At 35.6% G+C, this 20,128-nt stretch overlaps 1 protein-coding gene across 3 annotated transcripts in view; it reads right to left on the bottom strand.

Moving 5' to 3' along the window:
* Nucleotides 1–1,496: 1,496 nt before the first annotated feature.
* The window catches only part of IGF1 (insulin like growth factor 1), a 53,668-nt gene continuing 35,036 nt past the window's right edge, over nucleotides 1,497–20,128 (bottom strand). For 2 of the 3 annotated variants that reach the window (XM_033058757.1, XM_033058758.1), the window contains exons 3-4: nucleotides 16,508–16,689; nucleotides 7,396–9,581 (exon numbers count right to left, since the gene is read on the bottom strand). In XM_033058757.1, the coding sequence (XP_032914648.1) occupies nucleotides 9,522–9,581; nucleotides 16,508–16,689 (242 nt within the window). In that variant the 3' untranslated portion in view covers nucleotides 7,396–9,521. Of the gene's footprint in view, nucleotides 2,303–7,395; nucleotides 9,582–16,507; nucleotides 16,690–20,128 lie in introns of those variants that run through there. The other variant, XR_004417776.2, reaches the window with a different exon arrangement.

Below are 20,128 nucleotides of genomic sequence, written 5' to 3'. Positions count from 1 at the left end.
TCATGTAAGATTAAAAACTTGTGGTAATGCAATACGTATGAATTTTGTGTGAAGGATATTACTTCAGGGATTGTGCCCTTAGAGATTGTGCATTTAGAATCTAGAATGTCTACTATGGCAGCAAGATAAAAACAAGTAGCCAGAGTAAAGATAAGATGGGTAACCAATCCAGGATACTGTTTGCCCTTTAGCCAAAACCAGTACCTAGGGAAAAAAATACTAGGATGAGGGAATGAGTGAAACTCCTACGTTCCACAGATTCATAATTTTGGGACTTCCTGGGCCAGAGACATTTTTTTGGCAGTTTTTGCCATGGTGAGGCTGTCCTCAGGCCTTCCAGCATCAGAGTCACTTGCAGAGAGGAGCATTTCCCAAACTAAAGTAGATAGAATTATGAAGCACTTCAGCCAAATGGAAATACACAAGTGTTTGGGATCACATGGGGTACATAGGAAGGTGGTAAGGGAGCTGCACAGTGGTGTTATGAGGCTGTTCTCCATCATATTTGAAAGTTTAAGGAAAGTGTGTGAGTTTAGTGGCTGAAAAAGGCAAATACTGCACCCACCTGAGAGGGCCATGATCTGTGGAGATGCACATGAAGGACAAGTTGACAACTGGGAACAGTCTGTGTAGATTTACCGTCATCATGCCTGATCAGTCTGATTGCCTTAATATCACCTATAAACTTTGTGTTGTTACTGTCTGCACCTTCTGCTGCTCATTTAGGGAAAGGCTGAACTGTGGGGGTGCGGGAACAGATTGCAGCAAGGTTTCACATATGGTGCCATTCCACTACCAACTGGCCGTTCTTGCTGATGTCTCTCTTCTGCTTTTTCATCTGCAGTGTGCAGGTATGGAGATCTTTCCTCTCTGTCCATGACAGTTTAGTGTTTTAAAGAACTTTGCATGAATTTACAAACATTTAGGAAATACCAGATCAACCTGTTCTTCCTTGACTAGGTTCTTGTCCTTTTTTAAAAAAAGAACTCCCAATAGATTTTTGAAGCTTACTTTCACAACAGCCATCTTCCTTTTTCTGCAAGATACCGTATTTATCATATATTATTTTTTCACCTACCCATAGATTCTGTTCTTGAGAACAGAAGTGGTAGAGATACAAGCCAGATACTGGCTACCACTTAGCTCTGTGAGAAGCTTTTGAGAGACCTTTGTATACCAGAGTTCAATCATGTTCCTCTGTGCATGAACACGGTCAGTTCCTGATTAGTCACTTGCATTAATTTTGTCTATAGGTTCCATAATTTCATCTGCTGACACTTCTTTTTATTGAGGCCAGCTTGAGTCACTTTCCATGCCAGTTCTATTTTAGGATGAATGGAGCCTGATCACCCTGCTAAGGTGTGTCCTAATTTTGGTGTATTCTGAGAAAATTGAAATGTATATGCCAGGAAAGAGAAAGGAAGAATGCAAATTGTTGCAAAATCTGCATGGATGATGAATTTTCAACACATTTTTTATTAACCATAATCCTTTATTAGACCTCACAGAGGTGTAAACTATACATACAAATACATTAGAAAGATACCCTCTTAACAGTAATGCTTCACATTTTGGACCTGATACCAAGAGGGTTGCAAACATTTCAGTACATTCTACAAACCAAAGGGTGCATTAGCCTTTATGTATACAGAGTGACAAAGCCCTTTACTGAAATCAAAGTAGATAAAAGTGAAAATCAGTCAACTACCTCTTCCAACCTTTACCTACTGTAAATGCATATAAAAGCCTTTAAAAGCATGAATACACTATTATTTATGGAGCAAAGTTTAGTGTTCTAGACAGCTCATAGAGAGAGGGGAAGAGAATGGTCAAGATGGCATTACATGAACTGCAAACTAGCAAAACTTCTTGATTTTTTTTTAATATTTGTACATATCAAGAGCTCCATTTTTTTATTTATTGGTTGTTACTAGAAAAGCTTATAATTGCTAAATGGGGAGAATAGCGCAACAAAGACATTGTTGAGGTATTTGGGGGATTCTGCAACACAATGATGTTACATACACAGTATGAAATATTATTTGTCATCAAGTAGTGACATTGTATTATGAGTAAGCACAAGAAAATAAAAAAGAAAGAATAAATCCAGTTAGAACTTTAATAGATATTTAACTGGTTTCTAGTAAATGAACACTTAACACTTGTCACTGTTTGGTTATAATGACTTGAAATGTTAATAGTAGGATTATTCAGTAGTGAAATCAGAAACTCATGTATCCACATTCATGCTTTGCATCATGGAAACCCCAGTTTCAGTCAGGATACCAGTTGAAGTCCAGCACTGAAGAAAGAGAGGACAGTTACTTCTTATGGAAAGGCTGTCCTGAAAGCTGAAGTGTTATTAGTCTCTTTGTTTGCATTCTGGGTGGCTTTGCAGTAATTTGGGAGAAAAGAAAGCTCATACATGATTTGATTATCAGCAGCAGGTGGTGCTGCTTCTTCTACTTTCATTTTGTTTCCTGAAATCCTTAGTCTTGATAAACATGTTTAATATTCAACCCTATGACTCCAAGGATTAAGAAACTGTGAAACAGAATCATCACATTCTGATAAAAGCCATGAGAGGCGTCAGACTACAGGTGAAGTTGTTCAGAGCATTATGAAGTACCAGTGTGCTTTCAGTAGAGCATTTTATGACTCATGGCTGATGAGACTTAATCAGGAAACTATTATCGTTATACCCTTTGAAAATTTTTTCACCTCACTCAGGATTTCTATAGAATTCTGTTGGACTAATTCCTTAGAAATGGTAATAAATGAAAGGATATGATTTATACACTGTATCACACAGTTGCATGTTCTGTATTATATTCAAACTTGTCTCTAAGTGGAAATAATGAAGAGAACCATAATCCTTATGCAGTATTTTTATCAACTGCCTTTGTAATTCTAGTGTTAAAAACAAGAAAAGAATTCATAGCTGTGCACAAAATAAGGATATTTTACGTCTTTATTGATAACACTTTAGTCTGTTGGCTTTGGATCCTTTGTCTTTGATCGTTGTTAAAGTCAGGGTTTTTTCACACCATAAGTCAGGTTAGTGCCAGTAAACCAGGAAGAGTGGAACATTCATTTGATTTTTAAATTTATGAAGTTATATATTTCACTACAAAATATGAGTTTCATTTAATCAGTTGTGTTTTAGTTATCTGGCTAAACCTTTTTCTTTAACATGAGTACGCGAAAGATAATCCTATTTGTCAGGATGGAGTCCTTTTTGTTCTGCAGGTAGTTCCTTGCTGCTTTAGAGGAAAGAAATTATACTAATAAATGGAAAATACAATAAAATGCAATGCATTTGATTTAGTTTAAAAATCGTGGGGAAAATTATCTCACCTGTACTTGTTCTGTTTCTTAAGAACTTAAATAAAGTGTGAATATGTAGGTATTTTAGGTGGGTGTATGTCAAATACTTGTGGGAAAGAATATTTAGCAGCAGAAGTATTTCATTGGTGCTTTTTATGACTTTTGTGGGCCAAGCTGGCAAAATAGGAAGTTACTGAAGAACACAGAGAAATCAAGAATTATTATAAATAATTTGGGATATAGAAATTTGTTATGCCCTTTCCACTTCTAATATAGTTAAGGGTGCTGTAGAGAGGGATTAATTATTTTTACAAAAACATATAAATGAAAAATTGATAGTGAGGTGATGACAGAAATTATCATTCTTGTCTGTTTATATTACCTATTATTCTTACTTTGAATAAATGCTTATACTTAAAGAAATCACACTTAATAGAAGTTTTATGGAGAAAAATGAAATAAAAGAGAAAAATTTAATAAAGGTTTTTATAATATGGCCCTCAGAGTTAGTATTTTTAATCTGTATCTAAACAGATAAATATATTTGCCTGATGACAATGAAGAAGTGTCTAATGGTTTAAATAGCTGGTCATTTCTTTAGGTATGAAAAACAAAGACAGGATCTAAATTGTGACATCCATATTACACAATGCTCTTCTAAAATTAGATTCCAGTTGGATTTCTGAATATAATCCATAAAATCTGAAGAGAAAAAAGCAGGCATTTCAAATTTTGCTTGAAAGGAAGAAGAAAAGCATAATATACTCATGCACACACATGCACATAGACATGCACACACTGTAGCATTGCCTATATATACACATATATTTGTACATGTGTCTATATATGTGTATATATACACAACTACACCCTTTATGCAACTAGTGTAAGATTTCCTATGTAACCATCAGGGAGGTCCTTCCTATTTTGGCCTCTGCCAGAATGGCATCTCTATACTGCGTGACACGTTATAAGATTTCAGACATCCCCATAACACCCTTTGTGGAAAAAAAAGTTGGAGACAATTTGTGTATATCAGATACTGTGTGTTTGGGCATTTATAGATTTATAGTCCAGTAGAATATTTCAATGCTGTCAGAAGCTAAATGTTTAGTATAGGAGTAGAATGGGTAACAACCTTGTGTTGAAATCTTTCCTTCTTTCAAGACAAATTTAATCTAGCTGCATTATTGAATGCTACTTCCACACATTAATTGGATAATTAGTAATCCCATTAAGAAAAATTCTTTATTTTATGCAGATTGTACCCAAGAGAAAAAAATATCACTTGAAAGCCTCATCTCCTCCTCCTTACCCTTTGCCCCCAGAATCAAAACAAAGTGAATCAAAGCAAAACAATCCTCCCAAACAAAGAGACAAACAATAAAATTATGTTGCAATAGTGTTACAACTAAGTTCATTGGATGGAGCAAGAGGGAGGAATAAATGTTGGTTTTGATTAGAAGTTGAGTGCTTTGGAAGACTAATTTCCACTGACCAGTATCCTAAAAAGAGGGACCAGTATAAGTAGACCCCCCCAAATAAATTATTACTATTCCTTTTCAGACTAAAAATAAAACATTTTAAATATATTGATTATGCCTCCATCAGAACAACCTAAGTATTCTATCTGACCTATAGGTTCCAAGAATCTCTTTTTGGGCTTAACTTAGCATAATTTCTAAACAAAAAAATGAAATGTAAAATTTTGCACATAAGGATGTTCTTAGTGACCACATAAAGTAATTAAAAAAAATCACAGACTGCTAGCCATATATTTCAACTTTTTCTCACAATTTGGAATTGATGAGAATTTTAAAAACCCAAGAATTTCCTGTTAGGAATATTTTTGTCATTCCATGTTAAATTCAGATGCACTTGCATCTTTTGCAGGTTTTAAGAACATTAAGTTTTGGATTATGTGCCATGAGTGAGAAAGTAATCAGGTAAAACTAAAAATGTGTGCTCAGTGAAAATTTTGACCATATCATGCTACTGACCAAGCCAAATTCTACACTGATTTCAGACTGGAGTGTGGCTTAAAATTCTCTGGTATGATACAGGATTTGCATAATCTGAAAGGCTTTCAGTCATATCAAGGCTTTCAGTTCCCTGACTTCTAACACTTTTCTTCATCTGGATTTCTGACTTGGAGTAACAATTCAGAATTTCATTTAAAACCTATGAATTTTTGTGGCATTTTGACTCTTATTCCTGCCCCACCTGCATCGATATAAGATTACTTTGCTGTTTTTTGAGTGACAAAAAGTTGAAAAGTTATGGCTAGTTTTATTTCTATTTTAATAACCATACCTATGTAATTGTCATTTTCATACATTAAAAAAATATTTATGCTTTCTTTTGTATTTTAGTCAAGTACTTTCTTAAACAAAACAATAGCACCACTTTGGCATTGTTGGCCAAATCAGTAACAGGTAAAGCAAATATGCAAATACACTTTTCTGACCTTGTCATACCACACACTTGCTTGTTGAATGGGGAGCCAAGAAGACACAGTGCTTGGCCTAAAGTCTTAATTAATCAGAGGGTAACTGAGCATGGCTCCTAGCTGCGTATGGAATTCACTTCTATAAGGAAAGCTTACCACTAAAGTCACCTCTCAGTCTTACCAAAGGAATCGACGCGGTAAGCTGCCTTGGGAGAAAAGGGGGCCTATTTTCATGTATACTGGGGGAAAATGCAATATCCCAGGCTTTGATTTTCTTGTCTGTCTTGGCTGAATAGTGCAAATGAGGTCGTGCGAGTCCTTCATGGAAATGGAGGTGTGGGTTTATAACTCCTAATGACTAATTCTGTTTATTATGGAGATAAGACTTAAATTTTGCTACCTTGATGGACGAGAGATACTAACTTCAGCAGGTTTAGATGTGCAGTGCTTTTTGGACTGACTGAAAATAAGGAGGCTTAATTCACATTTTACTTACTCATTTCAGTGATATTCTGTGCAATAGTTGGAGTTTTAAGTCTATTCTAGAAAGCAAATATCTGTGATCTCTGTCACATGACTTACACAACAGGGAAGGATGAGAAATGGGCTTTTCTTCACCTTTTCAGTGATTTATGAGAATCAGTAGCATCTGGTGGGAGCCCTGTTCCTAAATATCTGGAGTGGTTTTAAAAATCCGGCTGAACATTTCAATTTCTCTAATTAGAAGTTTTTCAAGACAGACTGCTTTGTGCTTTTGGGAGGGAGGTGCTTTGGCTCACACTTCAACTTCTTTATGTAGCAGATTTATTGCGATTATTGAGCTAATGCAGCCCTTTATCTTTCACACTAACTGGTTCATCATGTGCTCCCTGCCATGTGACTGGAGATTTCTTATACAAAATGCATTCCCCATCCATGCATTTCTCACATCTGTGGAGCTGGAGCTACTTTCCATTTTGCGATATCATTTATTGTCTAGTAAAGAAAAGTGTTGCCTTTGAAGTTTGCAGCTATTCTGTGTTTATTTTAGCTGCTTTCAGGAATTCTTCTGATTTGTTCAGACAGTTGTCAAAATGTGATACATTGCTGTCTCTGAGTGACATTTTCTAATTATGGTTTTTCAACAGGAGAAATATGGTGAGATGAACATGAGTGTATGAATTCTAAGATAAGACCAAAAATTTGAATTAATTTACAGGAATTAATGCAAAATGAGCTATAGTTATTCAGTTAAAAACACATCAGTAAGAAAGTTATCTACAAAGAAATTTGCTGCCACAGATATCTGCAAATTGCTTTTTACACTTACACCTTTCTTCTCTCTTCCCCTTAGAACTTCAGAAGAGACAGGGGACAGAAAGGGTCATGAAATGGAAATATGTACTATGTCTATGACATCAAATAAGGCTTGTTCTTAGATTGCATTGCAGAATTCTTACAGCCATTAAAGTCCTTCCCTCTCCATCCCCCCTGCCAAAAAATGGCCTGTAACAGCTGTGACAGGTATCAGAATTGCTAACTGTTTATTGAATTGGTGGTAGGTAATTCAGGTTTGTTTCTACATCTGTTTCTCTTTACTTTCTTCTGTTTTCAACATAACTGTCTCAGTCAGTGAGAGCTGTGACATATTCTTTTTTATTCATTTACTGTTCTAATTTTACATTGCTATGGCAGCTTATTGTGCATATAGACATCCATCTCACAGAAAGCAGTAGGTTTATAGGAATACATCGCACTTGTTAAAAATACAAACCACGGATTTTCTATGGGAATAGAAAAGCAACTACAATAATTTGTTAGACTTTTATGGCCTTTCCTGCTCGTTTCACAAGGGGCTATTGAGGAGCTGTACATAAGCAGTCTGGAGAGATCTTTCTCTTGTGTTTTAAGTCGTTATTGACTCCCTCAGTTGTAGTAGAATATAAGGCAGATTTGAGCAGCCTTCAAAGGAGATACTTCATTTATAAATCTAATCTACCACCTCGCTAACTGCTCCCTTCATATGCTGTTTTCCAGGCCCCCTTTGGAGCTGACCAAGAGATGCTTCACCCCTTGCCTGAGCCGACCACATGCAGCATGGTGAGGGGAAAAGTTGAATGGGATCACTTTGGAGTTCTTGGACAGTACATTCTCCTCTGCCTTCCCTTCTCTCACAGACAAGTTTAATGCTCACCTTGGGACACTGCTGGCTACTTATCTCCCTTCATGGCTTGGCCAGCCTACACTGGGCTGATTTACAAAAATGCAGATGTTATTCAAGTTAGAACCACTGCAGGGCCTATCAAAGTTCCATGGCAGGGATTATCTGGGATCTCTGTCTCTCACAAGAGCACATGAATGGCAGTTGTAAGTAAGGATGTAAGGATGTTATGGTTAATCTCTCCTTGAGGACTTAGTCTACACTAATAATTTGGTGATTAGCTTTTCTGATTTACAGAGAGATGCAGCAGCCCGACTCAAGTCAGCTAAGCTGCATCTGATTGTGGGAAGAATTAAAATGGAGCGGAACTTGAGTACTCCTTTATGATTCAACAGAATGCTGATAATTTCAGGAACATTTGGCCCTGGTGGGCTACTCTTTGAAGTCACTTAAGCACTGTTTTTCAAATTGTCTTCTCTAGGCCAAGACATCTATGAGTTTGCGTTCCACGTAATCAGATGTCAAAATACCACCCTTCAGATATCTAAAAGAAAACAAGTATCTGAATTTTCTTTTGAAGATGTTAAAATTATTTTCATGTTGAAATCTGAAGCCTTTTTAGTTGATTTAAGCTGAATTTTTTTGAAAGTATTTTGTAATTTAATCTTTGGCTTGGTCTTTCCATATTTGCTTTTACCTATTACCGTTTTGGCCAGACCCTTTCATGTAACAAACTATAAAATAGCACCTTTGTACTATAAAACAGAGATTTTTTACATATGGTTTGATATATGTGTATTGTTGATATGCTAAATTTTACATATTGCATTATATGGAGGAAGAAAGAAGTTACCTATACTGTTGCAAAATAATTACCTGGAATAATCATTACTGGTTTGAGAGCCTATGTATGCTTTAATTGCTTTTAAAAATATTTTGTCTCACAAATTGCAAAAAATTTGCATGTTTGCAAGAGAAGGAAGAATGAAACTGTCTTTAAACAAATGTATCTATAACCCATATTTTGTCAAAATGCCACAGATGGAATGAATGGATATTTAAAACTGTATATGTTACCTTACTGCTGCTGTTACTGGGAATGTCAAACTGTGCAAATATGAAGGGGTAGACAAACAATGTTTTCAGACACTGTAACACAAACAGCCTGTTGCTTGTAAAGAAGTGCAAATAAAAGAAACACCACTTAGACAAGGCTGATGAATGACTCCAGCAGCCAGTGTTCATAGGTTAATTTAGTGCAATTGGATCCATCAAAGGCCCATAAATTTGTAGGCTTTTGAGGGGCACAGGACTTCAAGACTTTTCCTGCAGGACATTTAAAACAGGTTAACAAACAGCAATATATCAACCACAAATTTTTTAGCTCTGGGCTGGTTAAAATATTCTGTTCTCTAAAGACTTAATATTGGAATGTTTAGTTGCATTGTTCACTGGGAGAATGCCCATTGGTTGAAATTGCATCAAGCTTTTTAAAACAAAGGTTGGGGTTTTTTTAAGTCTTCCAATGTCTAACAAATAATTTATTTACAGCAAAGTATCCTGCAGATGGCACATTCATTCTTCATTCTTGTGGATGGCATGTTCTTACATTCTGTAGTTTCTGTTTCCTGTGTTCCCTCTACTTGTGTTCTTCAAATGCACTTCCTGAAAGTTTAGAAAGAAAAATTTATTACAGGTAGGTTTAAATATATTGTATGATCACAAAACTTACGATAGTGGGAAAACAGTTGTCCAGAGTCCTGGAACTGCAAGATAATTGTGTTTTAATCAATAATTCAGTTGTCTACAGAGAACTTAGCTATGCAGAACTTCTGTACCTGAAATTCCCCCTTCTCCTAGACATAAACAACTGTTGTTATTCTTGATCTTTGCAGAAGAGACATCTGCTGCTGGAACCTGGATAGGCTTAGGGTTATGGTAGGTACCAAAGACTTCCTCTATTTCCCAAAGACATTTGCAAAATCAGGATGTACAGGGGCCAGGGAACTTTTAAGCTGTAACTGCAGGATTTATGGAATCTCTTGGGCTTTGGATATTTTTTGGACATATTGGATATTATTTGGATATATTTTTTAGATATTTTCAAAATTGCTCTGCTTTTTTTGCACAGATGGCATATTAGATGTGTTGGATTTTGTTGGATAAGGCCTTGAGGAGGAAAACAATTGTGGGTTCGCTGTAGGAGCTGCAGCCATATAATTTGTATTTTCGAAACAGACAAGGTGATGTGCCAGGGGAATCAAGAGAGCTTTGGAATGACTAACGTCCCCAGTTCCCTGTCATTCCATGCACAGGCCAGTCTTCAGCAGCAGTGATTGGGGTGGTATATACATTTCAATTTGATTTCCCTTGTTTGCCACTCCAGTAAGTATTAGCCCGACCCAAGACTGCATATTCTTTATCAGACTAAAGCCATAATGACTCTCCGTACTTATAGTACTCAATACCATGACTCTCCGTATTTATAATACTCATCAGAAGTCAAATTCTTAGTTAAATGAAATTATGAGGTTTATTCCCAAGAAAAACCAAAAATATATATTAAAAAAATCTCTGTGAAAGGTGAAGCTATGTGAGCTCTACCACTGCATTAGCTGTTATTTATTCCCTAAAATTAGGAAGTCTCTAAAATTTAAAAAGAAATAATATTCTCTTGCTTTTCTAATGAACAGAAATAAAATGGAAGCTAATTTGGTGCATTGGTTGGTTGGTGGTTTTTAGTCATTTCCCATGCTATTCTACATATAACCTTTTCATTTCCTTTCAGTATCTATTAAAAATAAAATCAGAAATTAAATTAAAAATAGAACCATTCAGCAACTTTCAAAGGATCACAAAACCTGAACTCATAGAAAGCTTAATAATTTTCAATGGATTTGTATTAGCTTCTGATGGATATGGGAGGAATTATTATTTTAAATATGTAGAACAGAAATTAGGAAGTACTAGTAATTGCTAAATTAATTATGCTACCACCAAGTATAAAACATTGAGCCAAACTAGGATTTATCATCACTGACAAGCCAAAGTTGTTCACAGCAAAATAGTCATAATGAAGAAATGTTTTTCTTAGGAATATGCCATTATAGACTGGATGAATCATCTAGTCACTATTCCTGTGAACAGTTCAGAAGGATACTGGCTTGTCCTCATCCAGTTTTGCTAATATTGTTGTAGAATAGCATCAATCAAATACAGAATCGGAAATGTCAACAGAATTCTGCTTATCCTTAAATTAAAATATATTTTGCTTTTCATTGCCTGTTTCTCTTCCAGCTTTTCCAAAATGAACTTTGCTGTCTTTACTTTTTCCAAAGTTGTACCTTAGTTTTCACCCTGAAGAGCTCATTCTGGGTGAAACCTTAAATTTTCACTGATTTTCATTAAAATAATCATTGCAGCATTTCACAGGAGTCTGCCAACACTAAGGATTTTGCTTTATTCTACAAGTGCTTATATTGGTTACAATGAGCTAAGAAAACAGGAATTTCTTTACTCATCTGCCCAGTTTTGGTTTTTTTCCTACACAGCAACAAAACAAAATATTCTCCTTGGTGCTGACCCTAGGTGTTCCTCCTTAAAGAGAGTTTACCAGCATATAGGAAAAGCTGTATGTTTCATTTTATTTGCCAAAAGCCGTATATTCTTAAAGATTACAAACTCTTGATCTATAAAATGGACAGTGAGAGCCCTAAAATGAAACAACCATTTTGCATTGCAGTGACTTTCAAAGTATATTTAGATTGAACGTTAGCTGTATGTTTCCCAAATGAAAATATAAATTCTCTCTGCTATTTTTGTTGTCTAACTTTAAAGAGGCTTTATCATTCAAATAAAGCAGGTACTAAGATGCAGGAGTGTTTCTCTTACAGATTTTAATACTGACATGTAGGTGGAAAAAGGGTTGTCACGATACAGACTAGCTTTGAAATTGAAGGAAGATGGCAGGTTGCTTTTAGAGCACTTCCATCTTCAGAATTGGTGTTTTGATAAATAACTACCAATAAATGTACTGGTAGTAGCATGCATGCCAGAAAATTCTTTGATCCACATAATACATTTTTTTAAAGTATTAAATGCTGGGACCACTTGGGGGAGAAAAACCACACCTCAAAACTAGGTGTGAATGTTTGAATTAGGTTCTCAGACCTACATTCGTACTGCTATAGAAAAGTTTGGTTTGTTTCTCAAGTCTTTGAGAAAAAGAAAATTAGAAATAAAACTGCTCTGAACTGGTATTCACACCCAGACAGACACAATCATAATTTTAAGATGGGGGATGCAAAATGTGAGCAATGTATAAGTCAGCTAGAGAACAGGGAAGCAGACTTCTAGCCCACCATCTTCAGCATGGATTTTTGGAGATAAGGCATCATTAACAGTAGGGTAACAATTACCTCGGTGATGGTAATGGTCATTTGACTGAGCTGGAAGGGTATTGGGAAGCAAGCAACAGCATTCTTGTCCTATTAGGGCAGACATTCAAACCTTATTTGGCATTGAAAGTTCCCTTGGTTTACTGGTAATAAATGGAAATTCTAACATTTGTAGTAACAGGCATGATACCTTAGCTATGAATCCTCTGGGGTCTCTTTGAAAGCTTTCTAGTTCTGTGGGCAGTGTGATCACTGACATAAAAACAGGGCTGCAAAGCAAGCAATGGGAGAAAACAATTCTCTGAAACAGCCAAGTTCTTTTAGCTGTTACACCTTAAAGTTCACTCATTGGCTTGGTAATATGATGTGGCTCTAACAGAAATTAGGATTGGTGCCGTGGTGCATATTTTGGCCTATGAATCTATCTGAGTTGATACTGAGCCAATTACAAAATAATCTGCCAGTCTTAGAAAAATTAATGACGAATAATGCAATACTTTTCCTGTTTTCTTAATGGCATTTTCTTAAACTAAAAATACTAATAACTTTTCCCTCTCTGAGTCCCACTCAGTATTTATTTAAATGTTGAAGATTAGACAAAACATGGAAAGTATTTTTGAGTAAGTTGACTTCCTATTCATACTTTTTTGGTGTATATATATATATATATTTACATGTATTTTTCACATGAGACCTAAAGAAGAAAAAGGACTGTAAATTATATCTAGATATGCATCTCTTTTGCTGTTTTGTTCGGATCGCAAGAGGGTGGCATGGCACTATGTTCATGAACAAGTTCAAGATGTGCCAGGGTTGGTTTAGATTGGATGTCAGGAAATCTTTTTTCCCAGAAAACATTGTCAAGCACTGAAAAAGGCTGCCTAAGGAAGTTGTGGAGTCATTATCCCTGGAGTTATTTAAAATATATGTAGATTTGGCACTTATACAGACATGGTTTACTGGTGGACTTGGGAGTGCTGAGTTAATGGCTGGACTCAATGTTCTGAGAGTTCTTTTTCATCCTAAATGATTATATGATTCTTTTAAAATTAATTTTAAAATCAGCCTTACCAGCCTTCACATTCAGTAGTAATTTCCAAGGTACCTTGTAACCTAGAACTTATAGGAACTTCGTAACATTGTTTCTAAGACACTGCTTCATTTGATAAGGTCCCAATCTTCCCTCGTGTACAATTGTGGAAATTGCTCAGCTGTTTCCTTTGGTAGGTCAGTTGTTTTTCAAAGAGCTACTCATTAGTTTTCTAAATTGCTGTTAAAATTTAATTCACTTAAGGGCATTTGACTAAACTTTTAGCATTTTTCAGAAGAGAAAGAAACAAATGAAAGAAAGCTAGATGGTACCAAAGACAGGGCTTAAACTCCCCTTCTTGCTCTTGTTTTGCCCTTTAAATATAGTGTACAACTAGGAGAAACCATTGCTTTGCTTTCCAGCAGAAATACTGAAACTGTAAATAAGAGAAGATCCCTACTCCACTGAACTACAATCACCTACCAAATTGTGCCTAGCAGGAACCATCTGCCCAAGGAACTAGGGAAACAGACCACTTACTTAAGCACTAGAAACACTAAAACAAAACCACAAATCCTGGATTAGTAATTTAAAAATATTACAAGGAGATGCTGAAAAAAGACTATCAGATGTATGAAATGCATAAGAAACTGATTCTCTGTGAAATCTGAGAGGAACTATACATCTTATATATTGCTCCTAGTCCTACCTTACATCTTGCATCTAAATATGAAAATTTTGAAGAGGTCATATATACATAATCATAGGTGTAGAAATATTCACTTTCTATGAATAAGCTATAGATCTCATATATAATACATCATATATAGAGAAAAAATGTTTAAGAGAAAAATAATTTTACTTAAGCATATCCGTTATTTTAATTAAAATCAGTGGCGTATCAACACTATGAATTAGCTAAATACATTATCTTGGGAGAGTGTGTCCAAAAAAAAGTTTGAACATAGTTTCCTTCCTTAATGGTGGCATGTACAACTGTCTGCAGAAAGAACAGAGAAAGATAAAAGAAAAGTACACTGGAGGGAAGAGAAGTGGAATTCAGTAGGAAAAACTGGTACATATTCACATTAAATTTTTTTCTGTCTTAAATCTGAATAATAGTTGCTCCAACTCATTCTATATTTTCATTTCCTCACTATGGTTTTCTCCATCCACAGATAAAAATGAAAATTTATTAGTATTTCCTATCAGATTTGTTATTTTATTGCCAAGTTCCTATGGAGAAGCATTTACAATTTCTTTTATTCTGCTCCTTTTCACATACAGTTTCTTTAAAGGTGTTTTCTTTAATAATAATTTGTCTCTAATTTAATTTTCTCTCCCATTTTCTAAAAATTCCACCCTTTTTATTTGTGGTGCATGCTGGTTTGCATGCTGGTTCATTCGGTTTTGCAATATTTTATGTCTTCTCAACCTCTTTGATCTAATTCCCTCACTCTTTTTTTTTTGTTTTGCTTTTTGTTTTTTGGGGTTTTTTTTTGTTTGTTTGTTTCTTGTTCTCCTCGTTGTCCTTTTGCTGTCCTTTTCACCTCTTGATTTTTTCCCTTTTTAATTTCCGGGATGATTTCTTGTGTGGTTATGCTCACTCAATTACAATCTCCCTCTAGATTTTTTCATTTTTCCAGTACCCCTCCTGAGTGCTACCTCCCCTGATGCTGCAGAAAGATGTGAGGTCTTTCCTGTCTGTAAAAAAACAGTGCTCTTCTGCCTATGTTTTGAACTGGAAAGAGGACAGCTGCCTAAAGATGACATCATTCCTTTGTCCTCCAAGGAAAGTGGTGTGGAGATCCATCAAAGAGCTGGCAGGTATCTTGTCTCCTTTAGTCCAATGTTTTATTCATTGCCTTAGCAACAAGCATGGGAAGGAGCACATGGATTCCTGACCAAGCCTGTTTTCTTCTTTTCCAGCAAGCCCCAAGTTTGCGTGTGCTCAGATAGGAATAAATGCTAAAACAGGGGTTTCTTGTCTTCATTTGTCACCCTGTGTGCCCTTTGAGGTCTCAAGGTGATACTTCCCAGGAAAAATCGTCCAGACAAAGGAAAACTCTTGAGGAAGAAAGGGGAGGAAAGGATTCCATTCTATGGATTGACTTATGGAAAAGAATGAATGCTGGAATGATTACAATAGTTCTTTTCATAAAGTTGATATTAAGGATTTTAATATACAGCACTGGCTTCCTGACTTCCTATGGAATCTTATGTTCCAGGTCTGTAAGTGAGAATTTTCAGATAACTGCAGGAGTGGTGCCAACATGTGTGTAGGACAGACAGGGTCAACAGCAATAAAATAAATCTCGAGAGACTTACAGCAGAAGACAGATAATATGTATAACAGATGTTCAGACCTCAGACAGGAGAGACAGCTGAACATGAGCTTAATTGTAGTGTAGTCAAGATGGGTTTCCTGAACTATAGGCTCTGTTGATACATATATGTACAGTATATCTGGTATCAGAGGAACAAAAATCTGAATACTTAGAATTCCACAACTGTATAAATAATACCAATCAATATTGGAAGTAGCTTGAAGAATATACATATTGAACTTTAAACAGTTAAAATTAAGTATGCAATTATTGCAGTGACTATCCATTTATTTTAGTTCTGATAAAAGAAATAGCAAAAATAATGAAGAAAAAGAAAGCATTCATTTAAATATAAAATAAATAGCAGAATATCTGATTTCCTTCTTGAGCACTCACTCTACTTCTATCTAAAATGAGAGGATCAGTAAAAAGATTCTGGATAGATGAGTTGTTAAACATTCAGTATTTAGTTTCTCTTATGAAAGAAGTCTTAGATGGTATTTATGATTGGATGATGTGGGTACTTGTCACTTATTACCCTATGGCAGGATAAGACCTCACAGCTACTAGTTTAGCATTTCCATGTTTTATTCAGTGTTCTAAGAGATGAGGTGCAGCACACCACTTCCCACTTATTTCCCACCTTGGCAACTATTTTCCAAACTTCTGCTAAATCTGGTAGGCAGAACGCATCAATTGTTTTCTGTTACCACCCTTGATAGAATTTTCCTTCGCTAAAATACATAGGGTTTTTTTTGGTGGGGGGTTGGTTCTTTTTTTTGTGAGTCTGGTTTGGTTATTTGTTGGCTGCTGTGAGTTTTTCCCAGCCTGACATACCTTTTGTGCTTTTGGCATGTCGGTGTGGCGCTGGGCGCGTACGGACCGTGCGGATTTAGGCGGTTTTATTGGAGCACAATACATCTCCAGCCTCCTCAGGTCACAACTCTGGAAGCAGCATTCATCCACTATTCCCTTGTGATGTAAGCGTCTACTGCTGGATCCATACCCTGTGGGCTTACCTATTCAAAACACAAAGGGAAAGTTTTTATGTTAGGAAATGCAGAGGTCTCAGGAGCAGTCATATTATTAAGATACATTATGTTAACTGAATCGCCAATGAACATCGTAGATGCTGTCGGTGTGTATCTAGTCTAAGACCCTGTTCTCAGACACACCTTTGAATATTCCTTTTCAGATATTCCTGGGAATAGACAGCTTTGATCTCTGTCTATATGTGGTTGCTATTTAAGCATTGAGCAAATCTATGCATTCTTAGAAAAGTATTATTAAAATATTTTCTTGATCTACATTATCCTCTTCCTTCAGAGAGGGAAGAAGCTGAAATCTGACATTTAGATGTCTTACAAAAGAAATTTGCCTTTTAGCTTTTGTATGAAAACTGATTGTTGAACCAACTGAGGTAGCTGATGTGTAAAAACCATAGATCACGACTGTGTTGTAGATGAGTATTTCCTAATAAAAATGGCCACACTGAGGTACTGTGTGACGTCAGAGCATGTTCCAAAGGGGAAATAATTACTGTGTACCACTGCAGAGGCTGTAGGATCTGCAAGCTCAAAAGTAGAAAGCAGAAATTGGAGTAACAAACTAACTGATTAAATAGGAAGGTTGATGGAGCAGATAAAAGTGAAAGTATTTTATATTCCGTAGATTTGCACAAGATAAGAAAAGCGATACAGCATGGCTTTTTGTGCTTTGCATTTGCACCAGGCATTTATGGAAAATACTTAATTGGCAAATATTTTGCATTTTTCACTCAGCTCCATTAAAGGCCAACATCTTCATTCATGCAAGTCTTACACACTTATGTTTTTGTATTTCTTCCCCATGGTTTATGATTTCCTTAGTAACTGCTGAATTCTCTGCTGTCCTACACAGAGATTAAAGACCCATTATTGCTTGGTCCGTACACAGCCAAGTCAGATGTTCAGTTGCCCTGTTATGACTAGAAATGAAGGAACAATAAATTCACAAAAAGGAAGTAGTTGCTTGCTTACTACATTTTAAAATTCTGGTAGAATTTGATTTTAGATAGCAAAATTCTGAAAAGATCAAGTGTTTTGTTTTGACATTTTCAGCATTAAATGTTTCCATTTACAGAATGATCCACATTGATTAAGAACTGAAAAATATGGGAAAAAAAAGACAAGCATACCAAAAGCCAAAAAATGAAGTAATTCAGTCATCTTTACCAATTTCTTTTCTTGCCTCCTTTTTTTTCCTTTTCTCCTTCTCAGTTATATCACTGACACCAAAAATCTGTTATTCATAGAGTTTGGCAGGAGTTTGCATTTTAAGAATTAGTCAAGTTAAATAAAGGATAAAGATATTAAAAAAAAAAGAAAATAAGACTATTCAGTTTCTCTTTGGGAAATTATTGTCCCCAATGCTTATATGGCAAAGCCTAGGTTGACATCCATGTGTTTGTCCTGCAGTTGTTAATTTGAAAAGACAGCACTACATTTTACTGTTCTCTGTGATTAAAACATGTATCCTCTGATGAAGAACCCTTGAGGCCTCAGAACATCAGGAAATGTAAAGACCTCTAGTGGTATAATATGTCTCACATTTTAGCCAGCAATTCAGCCAGTTAAGAACTATCCCTATGAGCTTTTTAAACCCAGAAAACAGGTTTTTTTAAATGTCTTTTTTTCCCCCAGAGACTATAAATTAAGCAAACTGAAAAACATGCTTACTTAGGATATTGCCATCCACTGGGGACCTCTGTATTGTACATTGCCTGCTAAATTATTTGTTTCATAAGACTAAACAGTGCAACAAACCAGGAGTAGATTACAGTAATATTTTGGTTTGCATGCATGTCTGTGTTGTTTTATGTGTATCACTGAAAGGTATTACAAATACTAAGATACAGAGGTTGGTTTGGTTTGTTTTTCCCCAGCCTGTTTTCCCTCACTGAGTTATAATATGAAATGCAAGCTTTTCCTTGGAGATTTTTCCTGAAATCTGTCAATCTGGTTGTTTTAGCCTAATACTTTTAAAATTTAGCACTCCTGATGAAGTGTGGAGTTTCATTACTTTGCAGTATACCCACTGCTACATTTTGTCTTGCTCCCATTTAAAGCATGGAGGGGCAAATTCTGTTCCAGGATATGCAGGTATCCAGATCCAGCTGAACTATAGGTATAAGAACTGATTAGTTAAGCTTCCATTTCTTTTATCAGTCTATCAGTTTTTCATAAGCAAACATACCCTTAAAGCTCCTGTTCAAGTTATTTTACCCTTCAGTGTCCAAATTTAATAATTTATAAAGTTGATAAAATACCTTTACTAATTTAGTCCTGCTGCCTACTTTATTTAGTAATCAGTAGCAACATTTTCCCACAGTATCGTAAATATCCATAAATAGTTAATACAAATCTTGAATCGTGGAATCTTTCTGGTGAAAATCTCAGAGCACTTCAAAATCATTTTTAGAGTAGCCAAAGATGTCTATGTATTTTTCTTACAGAATATAATTTTATGAAGGATTATATAATGTCCAATAGCTCTTCAAAAAGCTTGTATGGGACACGTAACAATATGGGAATGGAATCTCTGTCACCCCAGGGACGATGCCAGCTATGAAATGCGACATTAACTTACTTGTAGGCTTAAATATTCATGCATCACATGGCATAATAAATGCTCATCCTTTATGTAAAGATAACAGTAGTATTGAGAAGTCAGAATTTTTTCTTTCAAGAAATGTTTTCCCAAGGCTTTCAAAAGACCTAAGCAATCAAATATACTTAAAATTTGTGTGATGTAGAAAGTGATATTCACTAAAGTGCTATACAACAGAGAGAGGAAATTAACAGAAGAAAATATTCCTTTTCAGTAATCATGATCCAGAAACATGATTGAGAAATAGGTAGTGACTAAAGTAATTTTAAAGTAATGATTTTAAATTGCTGATGACCTTTTAAGTGCTGCAGTATACAAAGTTGCTATCACAGAGAAAGAGTTACAAGGAGATACCAACACTCCTACAAATGTTGTGACTATTGGTCCATCTGTTCTTGCAGGACTGCACGATCAGATGGTGCCAGTTCATCAAGTTACCAAAGTATGCACTTAGACTAGGCAAATGTTCAAGCTCCTGTGTGGTGTGTTGGATTAAATCACATATTAAACAGTGAGCATATGCCTGAATGCTCTCCTACATAGAGACTGATATAACTAAGCACTTCAGCTACTTTCTAGGCAAAAATCCATATTGTTAAATTAATGGCTGATGGTTCTGCATTTTTAACATAATTTCTCCTTCTTTTTTTTTTTTTTTTTTTTTTTTTTTTAATAATATTGCCTTCAGTATGGATTGCACCTTCTGTGTCCTTTACTGGGAACCCATATAATTCTTTCTCATCTTTCTGACATAATTTGAGTGCTGCCTTCCAGCTGTTATCAAAAGTTTCTTATATTTACTCAACCTTC

This window comes from Catharus ustulatus, chromosome 4 (genome assembly GCF_009819885.2).
Source record: "Catharus ustulatus isolate bCatUst1 chromosome 4, bCatUst1.pri.v2, whole genome shotgun sequence".
Taxonomy (NCBI): domain Eukaryota; kingdom Metazoa; phylum Chordata; class Aves; order Passeriformes; family Turdidae; genus Catharus; species Catharus ustulatus.
The sequence above is the reverse complement of the archived record's forward strand: the minus strand, read 5'-3'. Positions and strand labels throughout refer to the sequence as shown.